This window comes from Gallinula chloropus, assembly GCF_964237585.1.
Source record: "Gallinula chloropus genome assembly, chromosome: 1".
Classification (NCBI taxonomy): Eukaryota; Metazoa; Chordata; class Aves; order Gruiformes; family Rallidae; genus Gallinula; species Gallinula chloropus.
Window position 1 is genome coordinate 86099894 of NC_140085.1, and position 24582 is coordinate 86124475.

Genomic DNA, 24582 nt, shown 5'->3' on the forward strand with positions numbered 1-24582 from the left:
CAGGGTCCCAGAGAGAAGAAGCATTAATGTCAGGAGACATTCCAGGTGATGCTGTCTTTCTCTAGACTGCAGTTGCTCTGACAACCAACCAGCTGTTCTGGGATCCTTGTAGGAGTAGAATGACATCTGTTTGTAGCCTTGTTTTCTTCTTGAGCTTTTATGCTCTTGGTGAAGAATAAGAACGTGGGAAGCAAAAGATGTTGTGCCTGTAAAGTACCTGTTGCATTGCCTAGCAACTGCCCTATGAACTTAATAGAAGCAGTGCTCTCAAGCCTAGTGAATCCCAGGTTTCTACAGACTTCATTTAATTTATGTGTAATGGGATTCTGTATGACTCCTTTTCTAGGCGAGCACCTGGCCCTTCCTTATCAGAATTAACAGTTGGCTACAGTCCTTGGGCCAGGTAGTAATCAAGTGGGAGTTGAGGGACTTGGACAAGTGATGATGAATGCTCTGATTTAAGTTCCTAGGAAAACAAGGGATCAGCTGACAAACAAGAAATTGAATAGCATAATTCCACTTTTGTGTAATGGAAAAGAGAGACTTGGGTGATCAAGAACTGGGGCAGAAGATCTGGGAGTTAGAATTGCTGTTGGAGGAAGTGGTGTACTTTTAATTGTGGTGACTGCCTTGCAGTTCTTTTGCTGGAGGTTCTCCAAAAGCACTTTAGAAACTGACTCAAGAATATACCTAGAATTCAGGAACATATTTGGGATGTGTTGAAGGCGTTACCACCTGGAATTAAATGTGTAGACTTTTATGTGAATGGAGAAATTAGCATGGCTGCTAGCCCAAACCTGCTTTTACCTGTCAGTGCAAACAAATGTTGGATAAGGAAATGGTCCTACTCTGAAAAACAGGCTTGCTTTGAAAGCAAAGAGAATTTTTCAGTGTTTTTTGGTAGAAAATTGGCTAGGCTTTTCTGAACTATAGATCATGTTTTTAAAAAAGTCCTATTCCACTTGGAAACATTTTCTCATTATTTTTTCTAGAATCTGAGTCAAAATGAAAGTCAATTTGAAGCCCTTTCTTGAATAGTTAAAAATAATGGTACTTGGCCTTTACTTTTGCTGCCATTTTGTGTGATTCCAAAGTTGAATGACCTCAGCGTTCTCCTGGAGAAACTAGATGCTTATGGCTTGGATGGGCTTACGCTTCGCTGGGTAAAAAAACTGTCTGGATGTCTGGGCCCAAAGAGTTTTGGTGAATGGAGTTAAATCTAATTGGCAGCTGTTCACAAGTGGTGTTCCCCAGGGCTCATTACTGGGATAATTCTCTTTAATATCTTTGTCAGTGATCTGGATGAGGGGATTGAATCAGTCTGTCTGCTGATGATACCGAGTTGGGCTGGAGTGTTAATCTGTGTGAGGGTAGGAAGACTCTACAGAGGAATCTGGACAGGCTGGATCAATGGGCCAAGTCCAAGTGTATGAGGTTCAACAAGGTCAAGAGACAGGTTCTGCACTTGGGTCACAACAGCCCCATGCAACACTACTTCCCCACTACTTGGGGAAGAGTAGCTGGAAGGCTGCCCAGTGGAAAAGGACCTGAGGGTATTGGTCAACAATCAGCTAAATATGAGCCAGCACTGTGCCCAGGTGGCCAGGAAGGCCAACAGCATCCTGCCCTGTATCAGAAATAGTGTGGCCATCAGGACTAGAGATGTGATCATCCCCCTGTGCTCGGCACTGGCGAGGCAGCATCTTGAGTGCTGTATTCGCTTTTGGGTCCCTTACTACCAGAAAGACATTGAGGTGTAAGAGCATGTTCAAAAAGGGCAACAAAACTGGTAAAGGGTCTAGAATGCAAATCTTGTGAGGAGCAGCCAAGGGAACTCGGGTTGTTTAGTCTGGAGAAAAGGAGGTTCAGAGGACATCTTGTTCTTTAAAACTATGAAAGGAAGTTGTAGCCAGGTGAGTATTGGTGTCTTCTCCAAAGTAACAAGCAATAGAACAGAAGGAAATGGCCTCAAGTTGCTCCAGGAGAGGTTTAGATTGAATATTAGGGCAAATTTCTTTACTAAATGGGCTATCAAGCCCTGGAACAGGCTGCCCAAGGAAGTGAATGAATCGCCTTCCTTGGATGTATTTTAAAGATAGGTAGATGTGCCGCTTAGGAACAGGGTTTAGTGGTGGACTTGGCAGCATCAGGTTAAGGGTTGGACTTAATGATCTTAAAGGTCTTTTCCAACCAGAATTATTATTTTCTATCATTCCACACCCCATACATCTTTAAGAGATACACAGAAATGAAAACAGACTACATCAGTAAATAAATCTTCTCTACTTCCTTAAAAATATTGCTTACAGAAATTAGCAGGAAAAAATCCAGCAGACAGAGGCATAATGAAGTTTATGACCCTCCTTCACAATAAGAGTCTGAGGGTTTGTATTGTGTGGCTTTGTGACTTGGACTCCCCGCCGAGGTTGGTGGGACCTTCATTTATAGGTCAAGCAGTCTTGTATGCTCTTGCAACTTGGCATGTAACAAGCATTTTCACATAAAACATTGCTGAGTTAGTTTCTGAATATGGTGGAATTCTTTGGAAAGGTCGGGGAGGTAATTGATCATTGCTGACAGCTTGGGGCTCTGAGAAAATGGTCAGATGGAGCGCTGTGATGCAGGAAAACAAACTTTCCAGGATGATAACTGTCACTTAGCCAGGCTATACATGCTTTAAGCTTTTTAATCTTTGCTCACAGCCCCAGCTTCTTAATCATTTTTTGCTGCTTCTCTGTGAACTCTCTTCAGATGTTGACATTTTACTGGTACTGACGCATCCTCAGCATTCCAGGTATGATCTTGAGCTATGGCAGCATTTCTTTGTAGAGCCATTTTAGAAGCTTGCTGCCAAGATGGGTACTTTCATAACTTGGATAATCTTTTTCGTTGTTCTTTGACCTTTGTGTCAAGGACTAATTTTCTTTCAGTAACTGCTTGAAATGTTCTTTACAGCTAGAAAAATAAGACTTAAATGTTCATGGGAGTTAAGATGGCAATCTACTTGAATATCACATGTGTTTACAACAAAAATGTTTGAATGGCTCTATGCTGTGATCTTGTTTTTGTATCAGAGTGGATAATGTATTAAAGAGAAACACACAGCTTTGGTACCAAAAAAAGCATGGAAGAATTTACCGCTTGGCTTCTCAGATTTAATTTTCACTGATAATGTGTACAGCTAAATTTGTTTGCATATGTAGTCTGACAGCTTAAAATTACGCTAGTTGTCAGTCTCTCTGCAGAGTATTTTGGCTGTCTTACTGCAATTATTTGTAGCCAATCCAGAGGTAATTAGTACATTAATACACTGACAGGAGGAGAGAAGGGCATAAGTGAGGCTTTATTAATGATATTAAAATGTAAAAGAATCTGTCAGAAAATGCATGTGTTAATTTTACCAATGTTTTGTAACAGAATATGATGGTGGATCGGATTTTCTCTGGTATTCAGCCAACTGGGACGCCTCATCTGGGTAACTACCTTGGAGCCATCCAGAACTGGGTGAATCTTCAGGAAGAGTGCAGCTCAGTGCTATATAGCATTATGGACATGCACTCGCTCACCATGCCCAAGGAGCCAGCTGTCCTGCGCCAGAACATACTGGACACCACTGCTGCCATCCTTGCCTGTGGTATTGACCCAAAGAAGTGTATCCTGTTCCGGCAGTCGCTGGTTAGTGCTCCTGTTGCCTTAAATTTGTTTCCCATTAAGCAGCTTTCCAGAAATGTAAATGGCTGAGCATAGCATTAGTGAACTTTTGTATCATCTTTGTGTCAGTGGTCACAGAAAATGTTAACAGTGTTGGATATCAAACTTAATCCTTGCTGCTGTTTTGAAGTAGCTGAAACCATGACTGGGAAGTCCATTTAGGGATTAATACATTTTAAATTTCTCAAGGAGTTTGTGCAGGTTACCACTAAATACTGACAAGACCTGTTATGAGAGCATTAATTTAGCTCTGTAAGTCTCACTTAATCACAAAAGATTAACTCATAAATCCATAGACGTAGTCTGTGCAACCATAAAGGCACATAAACCTGTTTCTATGGTTTTGTACTGGCACTTGTACTACATCGGACAGCTGCACAATGTCTCCAACAGGTGATTGGCATGGTAAGTTTTGTGTCATTTCCATTCTTCTAACTCCCAAGATGGGGGGTTTTGTCTTCTCTGGGATTTTTTTTCCCCCCTTCATCTCTGTAACCTCCTTTTCATATGCACCTTTTTCCACCTGATCTGATGATTAGTATGTGAAATACTTGTTTCTTCTCTTGACCTTCCTATGGAACATATCTCAGCCTAGTCTATTGTTTGCTGCATTTTCCCGGAACACAACTTAGTTTCTTGCCTAATTAACTTTTTGTCACTGAGTCTAAACTGGGAAACTTCTGTAATTTCCCAGAGGCCGATGTGTCATAGCTTCTGCTCTTCTGAAGATATCTTTAAATGGGTGTCTGACCTGCAACAAAACAGCAGAAGTGATGTGCACAGGGTCTGAATTTTATCTGTGCAAGATGAAATCATGGTATTACATTCCTCCTTTGAACACGGTTCTTTTCTAGCAGAGTTTCCTGTGCTTGTCAAATTGCAAATGACAATCATAGCTTCATATCCCTGGTGTATACTGAAATGATGAACCCAGATACACTTCCTGCTTCACTTTTCCTCTGTATTAAAAAAACCCTCAGCAATGTAAATACAAACATATTAGCTCAGAATTCTAGTGGAAATGTTTTAATTCAATTATCTGTAATGTACCCTTTTAAATAAGTTACTAGCTTGGGTTTTAATTTTGCTCTACTCTGACTTGTCAGCATTCAATGTGAATGAATATATCAGATGGAATAATCTCAAGGTGACTGATGCAGTAAAAACCAGTCTGGGGTTTTGTGGGTGAGTTTTCAAGCAACTGAACAATTCTCTTGGTTCCAGTGCAGGATCACTGACTGAGAGGACTCTGTGATGAGAAAAGAGAGGTGATTTGCAGATTATGAATAGAGAGGAATAAAGTAAAAGTTTATATAACTACAAGTGAAATAGAGAAAACAGGGAACAACTGAAGGATGTGAACTGACAGGTATCAGAATAACACCTGGTAGATTCAGCATGAGCAAAACAATGCTGCATTTCTTGAAGTCCTCAGTTAGACTACAGAACTCCTTGGCACAGGATACAGTCCATGCTGAAATGCATATGAATTCAGGAAAGGACGTGACAAAGTAATCTGAAAAGTCTGCTGGGAACCTGATGTGCCACCACTGCAGGAACTGCTGCAGCCCAAGTTGGAAGAATATGCTTTTCTGTACTTTCTCTTTTCTGTTGGTTTGTTTTTTTTTTTTTTCAAAGATGGATATTTGGTGTGTTCCAGTATTGCTTTTTCTTATGTTCTTAAGAGTCTAAAAGCTAAAATACTGCTGTTCCAGGTCTTGCTGAAGCCAACACAGACTTCCCTTGAAGCCAGCAGATTATCAGTGAGGATCTTACCTTGCAGTCAGCCACAGAAAGCACATTGTATCTTTTACAATACAGTAATGCAGAGATTTAGTATTTTGAGTCCCCAAAGAGAACATTTCAAACTCAGGAAATGACAGGAAGACAGGACTGTAAGTGATGCTTCTACAGAACCAATAGAGTCAACAACCAATGAAATCTTTACATAGCTGGACTTGAAAAATGTTGAGTTTTATGAAACAAGTTTCCACCAAAGATGATTCTGGTTTATGTTATGGTGGTTAGGCTTTTATTGTAATTCTTCTGGGTGTCCTTATCTGTCCAGATCTAATGGTGGTTGTTCTTAATCTAAACCACAAGTATTTGCTTTCTGTGGGCAGTTTCTGTTGTCTTGAACCATATTCTTACTAATACTTATCACATGTATCAGTACAGCTTTCAGAAGTGGCAGATTCTAGGAGACTTTTGTAAGCTCGTTGTCACACTGCAAGCAGAAGGACTGTTTGTGAATCGAGACTGTTTCAGTAATGTTTCAGGCTGAAGTGGTTTGACTTCTCTTAAGCAAATCTATTCAAGCTGTATGCAGTGGCCAGATTGACCCAGAGATGCACCTTGGTCTGTTATGATTGCATTGGCAGGACCAGACGTTGCTCTGTAAGTAATTAAAAGGAATATCTGTGTGTAGCTCTTGATGCGAAGAAAGGAGACAGGAACCTTGCTAATGTGATTATTGTTTTAGTGTGATAATGAAATAGTATGTTATGGAATGTCATCATGTTGAGATTAATTGTTCCTAAAAACAAAGGTGTGAAATGGATTGCAGCTATTGCTAATCAAGAAAGTTTACTGCTTGATTTTTGGATTGGTAATTACGCACTTATCAAAAAAAGGAGCTGGCCTCTCCTTTTCAGCCACTGTAGCAGTTCCCAGTGGTTGTCTTAGAAGTTTTGTTAACAGACATTTAGCTGAGGTGTAAAGCAGATTGACCAAACCCAACTGAATACCAAAATAGGTTTTACTTCCAGAGGTCACCAAGAAAGCTGTGAAAATCCAGATGCAAACAGAGAACTGGTTTTGGGCACAGTAGCTTTCTCTCTTCACTACCAGATCAATGAAAGTGTTATCTTAAAAATGACCAAATCTACAGATCACAGAAGTGCTACTGTAGTTACATGTGGCAACGCTTCTGTTGTGTTTTTTTTTTAAACAAATATCATGCAACAAAATTATTATGAAATAAGAACTGTTGGTTTGAATCACCAAAACCAGCTACAATTAATGACTGGAAGCACCAGAATTCTGTAGCAGTATCTAGCAGAATTAAATTCTTACACTGCAAAAGTATACTAGTAATGGTAAGCACCTGTGAAGGGAATTGCCACTCTTACAGCACTACTGTAAATACTCCTGTGTCCTCTTACTTTTTCTGGCCTAACTTCGGCAAGAGTAGTCCAGAACTGCTGAGGAGGATGGGGGTTTTTGTTTGGTTTACTCTTTCTGTTCGTTCTTTCTGTTGCTGCTTGTCTTGCCTCCCTGGAGTATGTTTGCCATATGTGAAAAAAAAATCTATTACTTTTTTCTTGAAAGGCATACACATTTGGTAAGGGTTTCACTGTCAGTAGGCTTTTATTTACAGCAGGGCTTATGCAGATCAAATATCTAATCCAGAGCTATCTGAAATACCTGCCCCCAGAGTTTTCTCATGTTTTACCCTCCTTTCCAATACAAGCAAGAGACAAGAAGCTCAACCATGTTAATCACAGATTGACTGCTGGGAAGAAGTGTGGTCGAAACAGATACCTCTCATGTTTACACTGGATTGAAAAGGTGCTGCTATAAGGATGCAGGTGAAATGGTCTTGGAGTCCCAGAACTGTTTTCAGTGATGTCCGTGCCTTGCAAGTAAAATTAAGTGAGAGGAAATTTGCATAGACTGATTTTTATTGTATTGCTTAGTGAGCATATGACCTCTGTTCTTATGGACTGCTTTGGGTTGGAAGGGACCTTAAAGGTCATCTAGTTCCAAACCTTGATGTATCAGGTATACAGCTAAGTTACCTATAAATGGAAAGAAAGTGCAAGTTTGCTAAAAATTAGTTTTGTACACTTCGGAATCTACTATTTATAAACTATATTTTTTGAATAATGTATGCAAACAGAAAGCTAATGGCTGGCCATATATTTGGTCTCCATACATAGCAGTTCACCAAATACCTCTCACACTCATATATACACTCGTACTACTATATACTAACCTGAAGTCCAGCTTAGGGAGGTAGTGGCTACAGAGAAGAAGTAATGATAACTTAAAAAAAGCAAAAAGGATGATGATGCATATTTACAGTAGTGTTTGGAACCATGCTGCTTGTGAAAGTTTATAAACAAGCATATTTAAATAGAGTATCTGGGAAAACACAATTTTTTGTAATACGTTGGACACTAGAATGGCCTCCCAGCCAGATAAGCTCTTTCATTACAGCTTGTTTAATTATATTTTCTTAAGTAGTAAGATAAATTGTAGAAGAGTGACAGTTTCTCTAAGAATAGAAACAAATGCATATTATGCATTTTTATTTCAAGCACAGCTGCAAGATATATGGAACTCTTTCCTCTTAAGGAAAATAATGTCTAGATATGCTTTAAGTGGCTGTCTTTGCCTACCAGACATAGAAGAAAAGTAACAGAATAATGATTTAAACAACATATCCTGAGAATTCTAGAAGAAAGAGAAGATATATTCCTTAAATTGTACCATAACTGATAAAAGCTGTAACAGTCGTCTTTCATAAAATTTAGAATGTTTTATTGAAAACAAAAAGACTACAGTGGGGGAAATAAGGAAGACAGTAAGCGATCTGCACACATGGTAAGCTTATATGGTATAACCAATTTTCTCTGATTCCTGGTGGGTACAATACACATTTCAGTTCTTACCCATAACCATCTTGTATCTCATCTGCTTCACAGTCAAAACAATTTTAGAAACTGCTGTTGCTTTTATGTGGTCTCAGGCTGTTCTTCCTGTCCACCTACCTATCATGGTAGACATATGCTAAATGTCCCAAGAGGAACTAAAATTCCATCAGAGTGGATTCAGCAGGCAGTGGTTGATGTGCTGCACTACCACTTTGGTGAGGAGTCCTGTGTGTTTCTGGACAACGTAACATTCACGTTTTGGGGCAGAAATTGAGGGTTTTCAGCCTTCTGCATGGAGTGATTTTCTGAGTATAATCAGCTGCAGTATTCTTGCAGTGTGCAAGCAAATTGAAGCAGTAATTCTGGAAGGTGGGAACTTGCCAATTTGTCTTAGCCTTAGCTCCAAAAGCCAAAATATGGCAATTTAAATGTGTGCACTAACTGTTTCAGTTCTATTATTTTCCAGAAATATCCGGCTGCTTTGTTTTGTGGGCAGAGTTTGAATGGATTCACACTACTTGTCCAATTTTCAGAGGGGCTTAAAAGCTTCCATTGCATCATAGCTTATAAATTCATTAAAGTACATTCATTTAGCATGGTCCATTGAAAACTTCCTATCATAAGGGGAAGTATGTGGCTTTAATTTAAGAAAATTATACTGCTTCTCTCATCCCTCTTTTCTCCCCATAACACTAGGCTAGACATAACTAGAGCTCAGCGGGAAGAAAAGTCATGATTCAGTAGGAATTTTTTTTCTCTCTCTCTCTTTCTGGTTTATCTTATACTACTATGTAGTTGTTATATGTTCCTCTCTCCAACGGTCTTCTGGACACACCAGACAAATTACTCAGACATTATTGTGAGTTAGACTAGGAGAATGCTTCTGAAAATAAGTTCATTTCACAATGAATAAAGGGAGAGAAAAAGGCGCCTTGGTCAATTGCTGTGCACTGCCTGAGTTTATAAACAGTATAACCTGATTGCAGCTAGATAACCACCACACAATTCAATACATTGCTTAATATGTTCTTTAAATCAGCTGTTGCCTGTGTAACCATGGATTTGTCACACGCACACACACACACACACACACTTGAATTATTTATTTGAACAGGAATTTGGGTTACCATGTCAAATTTTCTGTCATAAAAGTATCTCACTGGTCTTGTGAGTATTTTGTCCTGTTTATGGCTCCGTCATTCTCTCTAGCCTTATAAGACAGAGATGCATTGCCAAGCATTGTAAACATACTGCTTGTCACCTGAGGCATTAAAAAAAAAAGGTCTTAACTCTTGTTTGAGAAAACACTTTCTTCTAAAAGGCCTCATTAATTTTTGGAAGCATTAACTGCTACTTCTAGAAGAAACAAAAATCCTAAAAAAATTGTTTCATTTCTTTTGAAATTTAGAACACTTTCCCTTGTCTTTTCAGATTTCATTTTAGTACACAGCTGACCAAATTACTTCCCCACTCCTCTACACTCTCAGATCTATGAGATTTACTGCCCCTTTAAAATGTATCCCTTAGTTAGGTTAGCATGCTGGGGGTTGGAAACTGTTGCCACAGTAACAGATAATGCAGCAAATTTGCAGTCCTTTACAAAGAAGGGGTATGGGTTGCAACTTGAGGAAATCCTGCTTGAAATTGAAACACAGTATCTCTTTGCAGGAAGCCACTTCTGCTGTAGGCACACAACTTCTATAAGAAGCCTCGGAAAGCCAAGTTCTGGTATTGCTGATGTGTCTGCTTTCTGATCTGATTCAGCTGATCTGCCTGTGCTTTTCCCTGTGTTACTGCTCTCGAATCTCACTGCTGTCCTCTGCTGTATGTCTCAGCATGAAAAGTCATCTAGAATTACTTGGACTAAAAGTAGCTATTGGTTTTCCATGTATATATCATCGACTGTGGCTGTGGCCAGGGAATAGCAGCAATAACTTGGTAGGGGATAGCTAAGATCAAGGACCAAGAAATAGATCTGCAGGGAGAAGCCCTGAGGTTGTAGTTCAGCATGTAACACCCCAGAGATGATCCAAGTGTACATTGTGATCAGAGCTTAATAACGTCAGATGTTATTTGATGCTGCACAAGTGAACAATTAAAAAGCTATTTGTCTGTAAAGGGGGGAACATTCAGCCAGGTGAAGAAACAGAGATGGTTTTGCCATCGAGATAACTGCTTATTATAATTTGGAAGTGGTCATCTCTGTTAAATAAGCATGCTTTAAAAGGAATCTGACAAAGCAGACTTGGGCTTGTCAGGCCACAGGGAAGGAATGTAAGTAGTTTGTTCTGGAAATAACTCTTTGATTAGTGATAAGTCAGCCAGGCTGTGGGGGATGCTTAATGCAATGGAAATTGAAGGAGGAAATGTGTCCTGGTAATAGCAGAGGGATGACCATCTCAACCGTTTGAGAAATGTTGATGGTTTTTACAGACTTGTTACAGACTAGGGAAGAAACTGACTTAAAGTGGGCAAGAGCACAGAGCAGGAAGAAAGAGAGAAAGTTGATGTATTTACTAAGGAAAGCAGAGGGTATGGTTTGACCTGTCTAGAAAGAGGGGTTCACTGTGTATCTGGTTAAGCTTTTTTGTGAAAACAACTAAATGAGAAATGGTTTACTTTTGAAGGAGAAAATATAGAGGACTTACAAGACTGTTAGTCCTCCAAGTATTTTCAGCAAAGCTGCAAGAAATATTTCTTCATAAAACAATGTTTCTATTGAAACCAGGCAATTATAGTCTTTCAGGATACAAAAGTAGCTGGAATTGACATGAAGGATTTAAGGGATTAGATAGCTCTTTTTCAGAGTTACAAATGATTGTGAAGTTCTTGGAGGTTAGTTTGACAAACAGTTCAGGAACTGTCACTGGTTGTAAGTTTGGCAATTAGAGATGTAACTTTGTTTTTCTAAATTTTGTATTATTTTTGTATTGGAATATTTGGGGAAGAGGGCACTACTGAGAAGCTGATGTCTTCACTGGAGAAGAACTAAGCTTACTGGTACCCCTTTCTCTTTCAGGAAGTTGGGGTGTGCCTGAGGTACATCATGGTTCCAAAGGGTACTTGTGTTGTCAGATTTTAAACTACAAGCCAAATTTAGTTCTTCACTGGTTCGAGTGTGTGCAGAATAACCTTACTTGATTGGAACTCGGTATACGGTTATTTCCTAGAGTCATAGTTAGATTTTAAATGAACTCCTTTTAAAAAGAAAAAAGGATGCAAATACCTCTCTGCCAGTCCGGCTCTTTTTAATGAGGATTGTGTGCAAATAGATGTTTTGTTGACAGAGATCTTTGTTACAGTGTTGTGATATATGCTACCTAACACAGTAGGAAGCAACTGAAAATTATTTGACAGATTGATACAAAGATGAGATGTCTTTTCCAGTTTCATTTCATTGTTTGAATTTCCGGGGGGGGTTACTCCTCTCCATAGTACTGTGGGGAAATAAAAATCCTTGTGGGTGAAGATACCAGAATCTAACATAAAATGTGTTACTGAGATTCTACTACTGGGCTACCAGTAAAGTTGACTATAGTGACCAGATGTTAAGTGCAATGAGAGAAGCTGCAAATTTAGTACAGGGAGCAATTACATTTCAACTGTTCACGTGCAGCCTTTATCAGGATGAGACATACAGATAGAATTTTTGGATGCAGTAAATTATGCTTTCTAATTTTACAGTCGGTTAGAAATTATGCCATTCTACATTCCCTTTTGGGTGGTGCACAGGACCTTGTTCAGGATGTTTGAGTGGAGAGCTCTTAGTACCCACCAGTCTCGTTATAGTGGTGGGGGTAGCATTGAGGCTGGAGAGAGCAGACAAAATAAAGCGCATGAATGTTCTATTTTCAAGAAAGGGAACTAGATGAAAATTAAGTCAAATTGTCAGAAATAAATAAAAAGCAAGAAAGCTGTAACTATCATGGAGATTATATTTAAAAACCAGAGGTATTAAAAAATCTGTTGAATGTGTGACACCACTCATGAAGTAAACATTGGTACAGCAAATCGCTTTCCATGGTTCCATATGTTAGGAGGCAATCATAGGAAAAGATTAGATTTTCAGAAGGGAAAACTTACCCACATTAGAAAAAAAAAAAAAAAGAAAGAAAGTAAAATTGAACAAAAGAAATTAAGGGGGGGGCTAAAAAATAGTTAGAGGGGGACCCTGCGGAGGATTCTTGAGCAGGTAACTAGTGGTCTGCTCCAGTGTGGGTCCTTTCCACAGGGCACAGACCTTCAGTACCAGACCACACCAGTGCAATTCTCCACAGGGTCACAAGTCCTGCCAGCAAACATGCTCGATAATGGACTCCTCTCTGTGGGCTGCAGGTCCTGCCAGGAGCTTGGTCCAACACAGGCTTCCCACAGGGTCACATCCTCCTTTAGGTGCCTCTACCTGCTCCAGCATGGGGTCCCTCCATGGGCTGTAGGTGGAAGCTCTACTCCCCATCATCCTTCATGAGCTGCACGGGGACAGCCTGCCTCACCATGGTCTTCTCCACAGGCTGCAGGGGAATCTCTCCTCTGATGCTTAGAGCATTTCCTCCCCCTCCTTCCTCACTGGTGTTAGTGTCAGCAAAGTTTCTTACATCTTCTCACTCCTTTCTCTGGTGTCATAAAGCTGCTGCTGTGTTGGTTTGGGTTTTTTCCCTCCTTAACTATGTTGTCACAGAGGCGCTACTGCCACTACTGATTACCTTGACATGGTCAGCGGTAGGTCCCTCTTGGAGCCAGCTGCTATCGGTTCTGTCAAACCTAGGGGAAGCTTCTGCAGCTTCTCACAGAAGCCACCCTTGCAGCGCCCCCTTCCCACCTTCACACCCCCTGCCCCCTGCTAGCAAAACCTTGCCATGCAAACCCAAACCAGGGATAGAGTAGCTGCCTTTAAAAGGGAAACATTGTCTGAGATGCTTTAATTTGAAGAGGAGAAGGATGAGGTGTAGATGCAGTCTAAGAGTACAAAATCAGAAAAGCACTGGATAAACTGAATGTGAAAATGTTCACCAAAATGTGCAATATAGGAAACATGGTGTTCAAAACTCATAAAGATAGGTTAGTGAATAAATGGAAGTACTTTATGAATCAGGTTTGAACCTCTGGAGCATGTTGCTGCATGAGGCTGTGAAGTGGGAAGTATCAGCAGGTTCAGAAAGGGATTAGACACATTTGTGGGGAACATGGGTGCTAACAGGGCTGGGCCAGGTATAATATCTTCTGATGTTCCCTGGTACAACAATTATGGATGCTGGAGAAATATGAGAGGAAGGTACTGTAGGAAGTAATAGGCTCATGTGCTCACCCTAAATGCCATCTGTGGTTGCTGCTCCTGGAAACAGAGTGCTAGGCTACAGCTACCCCTGTTGCGATCCAGTGGGATTTTATTTCTTACGTTCTTACGTTTTGGTTGTTTAATGAAGACGTTTGCTCGGAATTTTAAATTAACTTGGGGCAGGAAGCTGACTGAATTTGTCCGAGACAATGGCTTCTCCTAATTGTGATCCACAATTAGGTATTCCTGAGTGCCAGAAAGGAAGACAGGGCCTTTATTTTACTGACGTCATATTCATCATATACTTCTTCCAGTTTCCAAAGTTATCCAATCAAAGTGATGGAGTACTGTACTTAATGAGTAACCACATTGGAGCTGATGCACAGTGACCGACCAAATGCAGCAATTACCTGGCCCTCTTGCCAAGTAAAACACAGTAGCTTAAACCATGATTTGGTCTGACAAACGATTTGTGGTTTAAGCCCAGTACCTCTTGATTCAGTCAGTTACTGCAGTTTGGGTGATAAATGTTAACTCATTAGGCTTCAGGACTGAAATTTTTTCCAACTGAAATCTTTACCTCATAATTTCTCCCTCTTTTATCAGTTTTTTTCTCTATAATAAGCAGCACTCTACCTTTGCTTAGGAAAGGACTCTGTGTGTTTGAAGGTTAGAAGTGAGTGCAGCTCACTAGGATCCAGAACTGCAAATTCAACTCAACAATGCTGTTTATATCACTTGGTGTTTTGGTAACTGATGTAACGTCAAAGCCACTGATGCAATGAAACACACGTGCAGTCTTGGCTGTGGAAGCAACGTCTGACAGAGTTGGATCAATGACTGCATAACTTTTAAAAGGAGTTCTTGTCAACACAAGTGCAACAGAGCACCATCTTCTCTCTATCCGTGACTAGAAGAAAGGAATGAGAAACCACTTTGAACCAGATGGTGATTCCTTATAAATGAAGTAGGGGTCTTGAGCTTAGTATTTTCTGTACAGCTCAGTTTACTCTTTCTGTCTTGTAGGTCCATTTGGTGCATCTTGCTGCGTTTTTGTCTTGTGCACTGAAAACTGCAGGTCAAATATGCATGAGAAATCAAAAGAAAAAAAGAAGAAAAATAAACTACTGTGGTAGAAAGAAGGGAAATAAAATCAACCTGGAATATTTCATATCTCTCATTGCTTAGCTGTTGTCTTGAGGTCAGATACCTTTATACAACATTGACAACTGAAACAACCTAGTTAGCCAGGAAATTACTACATTTAAAACACAACAACAAAGGAACTGCTTTGAACAATGCTGGTAATTCTTACTTGTTAACAAATACTTCTTGCTGCTTTCCATCTGGACGGTTATATCGTGTTGCAAGCATGAAGCTTGAACATCTTTTGAGATGATTAGCATGCTCTTAAACATCCAAACCTGCTAGTATTTAAATGAGTGACTCAATGTGTAAACAAAGGAACAGAACAGAGATCACCTTGTTCTTTTGATAATTACCTTCTATATAGCTTGCTAGCAACAGACCAAAATGACTGTAAAAAAGGTAGAGGAGACCGTATGTGTCACAATGCTTGCCTGTTATACTAATCCTAAAACTGATATTGGAAATGCAAAGAATGAAGGGTATATGTCAAGAAGCTACATGTGGATGCATCCAACAGATGTTGTTGCAAAGCACATTTCTGGTGTCTGCTTGTAGAAAGTCTTCCTTTTGGGGGGAAGGAGGGGGTGGGGGGGCAATCATTTTCTCTAATGTCCCTGAAACTGTTTAAATTCTACTATAACTGCAGTCCCCCCAGAATATGAAATGAAGAGTTTGTGGTATGACCTTATATGGAGTTGTCTTTCTCTAATTTTTTTTTAAAACCAACCTTGTAGCCTGGTCTTTCTCTTTCACCTGCAGGTCAGTATTAGTTTTGAGAAGATTGCAGAGCTGAGGGACAAATTAATCCACAACTCAGGCTGTACTATAAAGTTTGTCACACAATCTGAGCAGTTGTCCCTGTTTTGCAAAGAGATCAGGGTCATTAAGACCCTGACAAGCCTTACTTAGACCCTCCACTTGTACATCTTCTGCCCAGTGCTCCTGGAGCTCCACTTAAGCTCAGGCCCCCAGTCTGCATGAGCTACATCACAGTGTATCTGTGCTCAACCCTTTCCTTGCTGCCCTAGTTTCTTCACTGGGCTTTCTGGATTGACCTCAGATGTGACTAATTAACTTGCCAGACTGTGGCCATCAACACCCCTGCCCTGATTAAATACTGCAGGGCATTGCCCTGCTAAGGGAGGTGGTAGTTGCCTCTGCTTGGCTTGTGGCTGCAGATAGGCACAACCTTGTGGGGCACTCTGGCTGGTCTTATTCCCTGGACGTTAGCTCAGGCTTCTGTGAAGGACCTGCAGTTACACTGCCCGACATGCTGTGGTGTAGCACAGTTTGGGCAAGGGCTGGGGGAGCCTGAACAGAGCTTGAATGGGGTCTACTGGGGCACAAGAGGCACGAGTGAATCTGGTCAGAACAATGAAGGGAAATCAGTGTATTTGGGGGTCCTGATGCAGAAGAAATGAAGCTTGGGTGGTCTATTGGCACTGGAGCCAAGAAAGGTAGAGATGTACATGTTAATCTATTAATCTCAGTGGCCAGCAGTTGGGTATATTTACATGAAAGTTCAGTTCTATTACTACCATTTTGTTTGTTTCTTCTTTAGAATGTGAGTGGACAGGATCAAGAACCTTGCTATGCTGCTTGAGCGTATTATGTTCAATTCATGTAGCATCCAGAGCTTTCTGTTAACTTGTCACTTGACCCTACTGAAAAAAGTAATGGACAAAAATAAATAGGTTTCTGATCTCTGATACTACTTGTCTGTATCGATTTTGAGAAAATACATGTATTAATGCAGGATATTAAAATATATTCTGTCTTTGTACTTCCAGGTTCCTGAGCATGCAGAACTTGCCTGGATTCTTGGGTGCTTAACTAATGTGCCACGCCTGCTACGCTTGCCCCAGTGGAAGGTAATGATAGATAAATTGAAATATATGGGAATTCACTGGAACTGCCATCCTTGAAATTCTTGTTATTTGTGAAGTACCGATTGTATCTTCTTGCTTTAGATTTAAGTAATTCTCTAGTCCTATGGTGGAAGGAGGAACATGTTTCTTTCCAGGTCTGTTGCTATCAGTGAATGTTTTTCTGCTGGAAGTGACAGGATAATATTTTTGGCAGAGACTTGCAGAGACTGTATTAAATACAAGGGTTGTTTAGTGTTAAATCAGTTAAACTTATTTTGCTAGAATACTTGGAGTTACTTCAATGCTTATTTAATAATGCAAAAACACCTACAAGATGGTATTGTGAAAACATTGAGCTCTGCTGATGAAAGAGTTCCATAAAGAGCTTTACTTTTTTCACCATGAAGAGTAGCTCTTCTTTAGATTTTATGCAAGAGAGTGCAAAAGAAGAATATGCTGAATAGGAGCTTAGAAATTATAAATATTAAAAATGTGCTGAGTGATAAAGTTAATGCCCCTTAAATGTTCATCTTTACAAGTTTCGAATGTTTATCTTTTTAATCTTGGTACTGCATCAGCATGACTGCATCAGCTGAGTTCTTGCATTTAATTTCCTGATTTTATTTTGGCATTTAGTAAGTAGAAAAACCAAAAGGCAGAAGAGAGAAGTATCAAAAAAGGGGGAGAAAAAAAATCTTAAGAGCAGTTTGGCTTGCAGAGTTCAGAGCAGTCTTAAATATCTCCAGATGTTTTCTTTTTTTCCTGTTTTTCTTCTTAATTAAATAAAAACAGTAAAACTTAAATACAGCAACCAGTGTTAATGCATGGCATAGATTAAAGCCAACCTTTTCAAACCTGAGGTTCTAAAGTTAAGCTCTTAAATCCAATTTTGACGGGATTAATTTTCCAAAACTACAGATAGGTGTTACAGGTGCTACGCTCTGCAAATTACATCCCCTGAACCCTAAAGACTTAGAGATGTAGACAGAAGACAGGATATCTATGAGCGTATGAGGAAAACACAAAGATACTTGGATAGTTTTAATGAAATAATTAAGATTTTAAGGGGTTTAGTGTATTTATTGTTAAAAGCAAAGACTTGCTATGCTGCTAGAACAGAATGAGTATCTGTAGCCTGACTGTTTTGGTTTAAATGATCCATATCTTAAGAGTAATAAAGGACTTCAGGACAGTGTGTGCATTGTGGGGAGCAATGTGAACCAACAGGGAGAATGCTGGACTCTGCCTCTGTAGTTCTGGGTTCTGCCCCTAGCTGTCACTGACTCTCATGATGACTGTGTTTCGTTACTACATCTTAATCTCTTGTCTGTGAAAGACAGATACTGATACTTTATATGTCTCCATTATAAAATGTTTCAAAAATTTACTGCTGAAAGTGCTATTTTAAAAGTAGAACTTATTAGTAATAAGTGTAATAACCCAGACTGTTTTGTATTTTTAATAATTTTTGTTAGTAAAATTATAAAGCGGAAAAAACCACAAGTCTGTATTTTCTCCTCACTGCAGTATCAGCAGCATAGGGAAGATCATAAATGTAGGAGATGAAATGGGATGTGTTGTGTTCATAAGGAGTGGTTTTTACATGGCACACTTTTCCCTTGAGCTATGCCATAAGTTACTTAAATTAGTGAGAATTTTAATTAATTAAAATCAGACTTTGACATCATTAGCTGAAAGTGTGATTCCTTTCTGTTTCTCTCTTGCAAACAGGCAAAGCGTGCCAGCCAGAATAATGAAGGAACTGTTGGTTTGTTGACCTACCCAGTGCTTCAAGCAGCAGATATTTTGCTGTACAAGTAAGAGGCAGAATGTGAGCCCATGGGCAGTCTCTGTTCAGCTGCATGAGAAAGAATGTTTGTCAGGGAGAGATGCTAGCTTATTAAGTAGGGGAGCTGGGTGTGATTAGATCAGAAGGTTGGATATGCATGACAGCTTCTTACCTCTCCAGTGGCTGTTTGAAAACTGGCCTGGTTTGAAAGCAACTGACAGGGCTGTAAAGAGAAAAAGCTGGTCACTTCAGAACAGTTCTTAGGAATTACGTTACACTGATGTTTCAGTATATGTATTGCATGTCCACATGCATATTATATACACATATATTTTTAAGTGGTTATGCTTTATTTTACGCAGTGTACTCTAGAGATGCTTAAGCTGGCAGTATGTCGTGTACCCATTTTAGTGTGGGGTTCTGTACAGGCCTGTCAATACTGATGAACCAGTGAGTAATGCACTGTGCCTTGTGGTACCTGGGCTAGTTCAATGTTCTCTGTAGTGCTACAGTGGAAATACACTCTGACGAGGGACTGGTGACTCAGCATGGCTAAGTCTGTAGCCTAGCTGATAGAGCCTATAGTGCATTCTTGTGACTGGTTGTATTTCAGAATGTTTAAAACAGAGTCAATAAGTAAATGTTAGAGACGCTGCATGATGTATTATTTCTGTGTTTTGAGCATGTGCACTTCATTGAATTGTTCTGAAGTGAAGTTGTGAGTATCTGTTGGGACAGAAAAGTAGTACAGAACTAAGCGGATAGAGACTTTAGGGGGACAGAATAAACAAGATTAACCAGTTGCTAACCCAGAAAAATATATCTAGAGAAATGTAATTCTAAGTGATCATTAGTAAGGGAAAACAGTAATGTTAGAAGACCAGAAGATGATAGTCAGATAGATACTGTCAAGCAGTATTTAAGGGTGAAATTTAGACAACTTTATCAGAAATCACCTTGTTTTGATTGAGCTCGACCATGTGTGTCTCTTCCATCTCTGAGAAGATCATCTGATTCATCATTCCGTAGTAAAGCCTGTGGTTTGTTTGCTACCATGTGTATTAACAGCAGGCTGTCCAGACAGAGCACAAAACAAGGAAGTGAAAGAGAAACAATATCTCTTTGAAGAAATTTGACATAATATCTTTAATAAGAAATGTTTTCATGTAAAAACATAATATAGGGAATGATAATCAGGGAAAAATGGAAACACAGGAAGGGAACAGCAGTCATGAAGAAGAATTAAGAGCTGGAAGAGGGGGAGAAACAGTACTAATTTTGATGAACCGAGGATCAAAGAGACAGGAAAATGGGCAGAAGGTAAATACACGACAGAAAGGAATAAAGTAGTGCCAGGACAGAGATATTAAAAAAACAGTAAGGAAAAAGGCAAATAATCATGCAGAGGCACTGATGAAGGCAATGTGTTTTCTGTTTAGTGGGAAACTTTGTGAATATGGAACCATTTTGGCATATGGAAACATTTCTTTTGACCTGCTTAAAGTATATTGATTATGGTAACTGATTTTCTTTCTGTTAGTTGTAGGCCACTGTGATTTCCTATTGGCTACTGTAACTGTTTTTACATTGCCTAGCTGACTGTTTGGTGGGGAATAAAGGTGGACAAATTGATTTCTGGATGTCAGCCCAGTAATTCAGAATCGGAAGGAGTACCGTGTGGAACTGAAATTTTCTGGGAACTTAAAAGATGCATGGTGAACTTTCTTACACTGGAACATGTCCAGGATTCAGAGCTGAATACCCCACAAGCCTTAGGAAAAAAATCTGCTGGGGGAGGGGAGAGTAATCAAAAGCTGGCAAGACTTCAAGTCTGCCTCATCTAAAAGAATCATACATTTTTAGTGAGTATGATTAACTGTGGGAAAGAATCACCAAGGGAAGTAAAGGATTCTTCACCTCCTCATGTCCCCTGCAGATTGAGTTTTCCTCCAGAACTGTATTCAAGATATTGAATTCAATACAGAAGATCAAATGATCCTTTGATCGTAATAGTTCTAATCTATGAATGATAACACTTGTGGCATAGAGGCACTGGCCCACATGATATTTATTTAAAGGTGACCTGTGAGGAAGAACCAATCTTTTCTGTCCTTCTCTTGATAAATCTGTAGTACTAACTTCTCAACAACAGTTATGTTTTCCTGAGACTTGAAAAAGCAAGGTGCTTGTGCTTTTTATGCCTTGCAGATCTTTCTTACTTTTTTCACACACTGTAACACGTGCTCTTTGATCTCTAAAGAGTCAGCAGGAGATACTACAAAAACCTTTCTCTGAGCCAAGTTTAATGTTTTGTTCTTATGGGTTTCTTTACCATGTTTTTGCAAAGGACTATTTTTGCCCTTAGAGATGTGCTTCAGTTCAGGACAAAAAGCAGATTCATCCTGGGATACAGTCAGATTGGGATCCTGTTCCCACAGCACCTATATCTAACTGGGACTGTTTGGCTCAGTCTGGCCCTCACTCGTGGCAGAAGCTGTGACAGTCTTGAGTAACGTTTCAGCAGAACCAAAGAGCTTTTCTGAGTTTCCTGTATCTGTCTTTTATTAAAAGGTCAACACGTGTTCCCGTTGGAGAAGATCAAGTCCTGCACCTGGAACTAGCCCAAGATATAGCACAACATTTCAACAAGAAATACGGAGAATTCTTTCCTGTGCCCAAAGCCATTCTAAGTGAGCTGGTCTTGGTTTTTTGGGTTGTTTTTTTTTCCCCCCTTAAACTGCACTTTGAGGTTGAAGATGGGTCTAAATATTGTGGAAATGGTTTCAGGGACTGAGAAAAGGGAGCAGAAAATTAAAAACTGACAACAAGAGACTAAAGGCTGTGAAACCAAAGTCGCAAGACAGATAGAAGGCTTTGCAAATCCCCAGTAGAGGAATGCATGTGACATCTGGTGTTCTAGTCCAGGGAGCCAGATGCACTCTGCTGCTGCCTGTCAGCCTCGCACTTCAAGTATTAGACCTTTTAAGAGTAGTGTCACTGCTCCATGTTGTTAGTTCGGGAGACATGTCAGGAACAAGATAAGAAACCTCTAGCAAGCAAAATTACTCAATGTCTGAGCAGTAGATGTTTAACATTAAGCATGTTAAACAGTTTTGTAGGCTTATAGCTATGATGCTCAAATATCTTTTAAGTGTGTTTCATATATACTAGCATGTTTCAGTAAAGGTCTCTTACAGACACTTTCTGCTTTTGATCTTAAACTCAAGAAGACTTACAAAGGAAAATCTTCTCAGCCATTTTTGAGCTATAAGGTCATAGGCCGGGGGGTGAGGAGGAGTCAGATGGCGCAAATGGCATGTTTGTTAAGAAACGTGAAGAATTGGGCAAGGAGGAAGCATTGCATCTTTATTGTATGTAATGTAGAGGAATGCACAGCAGAGACCTTCGCCCCCAAAAGGGCAAGGAGCTCTCACCTTAGAAAAGACAGGCAGTAATAAACCTTTCTCAATTTTCAAGCCTCAGTGACAAAAATCGTGTTAGACCCAGAGTAGAGCTTAGAGATTAGTAGCTAACTACTGCAACCTCTGCAGTTTCCAATGAACAAATAAATACTAAGCAGTGTAATGTGGAGCTGAGCATAGCCTGTGATGCAGGTGAAACTGTTTTCTAGGAAAGGAAAAGTTCATTTTGAAAAAAAAAAAAAAAAAAGACAAACCCAAAACAAAAACCACTTTTCACTTTCCTCATGAAAGCATACCTTCATAACAGCACAAGTATATGCCAACCAATGAAGTATCCTAGATGAATGATGGAATTAGGGACCTATTCAGACTCATTAGCTGTGGGCAGTTAGATCACCTGGACTCCAGGTTTACAGAAAAGAGGCAGACTCTCTCGAAAGGTGATTCAGAACAGAGCGCTTCCTGGGGGAACAGAGCACCTCCTTTCACTGAGTACGAAGGCCATATATGAGGAATATACAGGTAATATAATTGGCTGTATTAGGTGTCCAAAGAAAACTGGTGTGAGTACTTTCCAAATCAATGGTACTTTGTGTGCTCCGTGAATGGAGTTTCTTGGTGAAAGACTGAAACAGTTTGGATTGATGCTGTTAAAGGACTTTGCAATCTTCCCCTAATGCTACTATTTCATGTACATACATGTATCTTAGTAGTTTGTACAATACCTACACCTCTCTTACCTGAACAGTGCTTTTCCTGTAATGGAGTTGTTTAGTATTGGGTTAAGGATTTTTTTAACAATGGTGTTTATTTAGAATTAGCAAGGTATTTTGGGTGGAAGAGTTTCCTGAAGTAAGTAGATTAACTGTCCTGTGATTCTTTTTTACCAGTGGATTTTACTTGTTTCTCCACTATTGGAGAACTTTTGAGTAATGTGCAGTCTGTGCTCTCTGGGTAACTTGTTCCTGGTGCTAGGAATACAAGAGAGGAGAGAGGTTTTGGGAGAAAATCAGCATACAGTCACAGAAAAAGTGTCCTGTCAGGAGTTTCTGCTTAGCAAGGAGGACAGAAGTGGAGCAGACTTTCGTTTAAGTTTATGGGGAGGATAAAAGTGGATTAGAAGGACAGGGAGGGCCTAAGGGACTCTACACGATTGTGCTCACAACTCATTTTAAGCAAGGATAAAACAGGCAACTTTATCATGCTGCTAGATTGTTCTTACCAATTGTCATATGAAGCCATTGTCTATGTGTGTTCATAATTATTCCTCCTTCTTTATTTTTTAAGGTACAACAAAGAAAATAAAATCTCTCCGAGATCCAACAGTGAAGATGTCCAAGTCAGACCCACAGAAGTTAGCTACTGTTAACATAGCCGACAGCCCTGATGAAATAGTGCTGAAATTCCGCAAAGCTGTGACTGACTTTACCTCTGAAGTGACCTACGACCCAGTTGGTCGACCTGGTGTCTCCAATCTGGTGTCCATTCATGCTGCAGTGTCGGGGCTTAGCATAGAAGAAGTGCTGCAGCAGTCTGCTGGTCTCGACACTGCCCGTTACAAAACAGTGGTAGCAGAGTCAGTTATTAAAAAATTTGCACCTATCAGAGATGAAATCAGGAAACTCCAGGAAGACAAATCCCATCTGATAAAGGTTTTAGAGGATGGAGCGGAGAAAGCCAAAGAACTAGCTGCCCCTATCTATCAAGAAGTAAGACGACTGGTGGGATTTCAGTAGAAACTGCTGAGTAGTTGCAAGGACTTCTGTTTCCTGGGACAGACATTTTTGTTATTTGAATCCTAATCATGAAACAAAACGTTTTTCCTGGAAAATCCAAGTACAGCATTGCAGGTGTTTGCATTAAAAAATGCGCATGAAGCCAGATATTTCCAGCGGGACCAACATTGAGCTTGTCTGAATAGTCAAAGAGGGAGGATGGAAGCAATCACAATTCACGAAGAAATCCTGCAAAAGCAAATTATAAGATTGTCCAAATTGGATCTGGGGCTTTTTCCCCATTGACCACTACAAGCAGCTGAGGTATAGGCAAGGTGATCAGAATCTAGCAGAACGATGTGTAATCTTCTCAAGGACGTCCTGGGCTGTGCATGTGATGTTGTTACTGACAGACATCTCATTGATGGTTATTCAGCTTTGATATGGTGGTTGAATGTGTTCTTGGATAATCAGACTAAAAGCACGCGTTTACAAATAAAATGCTTGGGGTGATGAAGAGAGAACTTCCTCTCCCCTATCATGTCCTCAAACTCAATGTGATCTTGTCTCTGCATTTAGTTTGTGTGAATTGAGTCAATGTGTCTTATGGATATGTATACCCATACTCTAAAACTCACAGTGACTGTGGTGCTAGATGGTCTCTTTGATAGTCACTCCAAAGAGTCCAGAGAGTGGACTTGAATTTCTCTTTTGTCACCTGTACCATCCTGCTGGACAGGTCTAAAGACTGAGAAACATGTGCTTCAGCTTCTCTTGTTCCACTTGCTGTTTGGTTTCCCAGGGAGCTCCAGGTTTTTCAGTTCACTATCAAGACTAACATTTTTATTTTTTTTTTTTAGAAAAGGTGCAGGGGAAAAGATAGAATGTGTGAAAGAAATCTCAGGTTGAGAAATTGGAGATCCTCCTGTAGAACTTACAAATTCCTTGTTTAGAAAATTGTGCCAAAGTCAGAGCCAGACTGAGATTAAATGGAT

At 39.9% G+C, this 24582-nt stretch overlaps 1 protein-coding gene across 1 annotated transcript in view; it reads left to right on the forward strand.

The window, feature by feature from the left end:
• Positions 1–24132, forward strand: part of WARS2 (tryptophanyl tRNA synthetase 2, mitochondrial) — a gene marked incomplete at its 5' end in the record, with an annotated part of 43960 nt that extends 19828 nt beyond the window's left edge. Inside the window, 5 exons of the mRNA XM_084279879.1 lie at positions 3418–3675; positions 16584–16664; positions 18393–18478; positions 21022–21140; positions 23160–24132. Coding sequence (XP_084136005.1) covers positions 3418–3675; positions 16584–16664; positions 18393–18478; positions 21022–21140; positions 23160–23608 — 993 coding nt within the window. The 3' untranslated portion in view covers positions 23609–24132. The remainder of the gene's footprint in view (positions 1–3417; positions 3676–16583; positions 16665–18392; positions 18479–21021; positions 21141–23159) is intronic.
• Between the last annotated feature and the right edge of the window lie 450 nt (positions 24133–24582).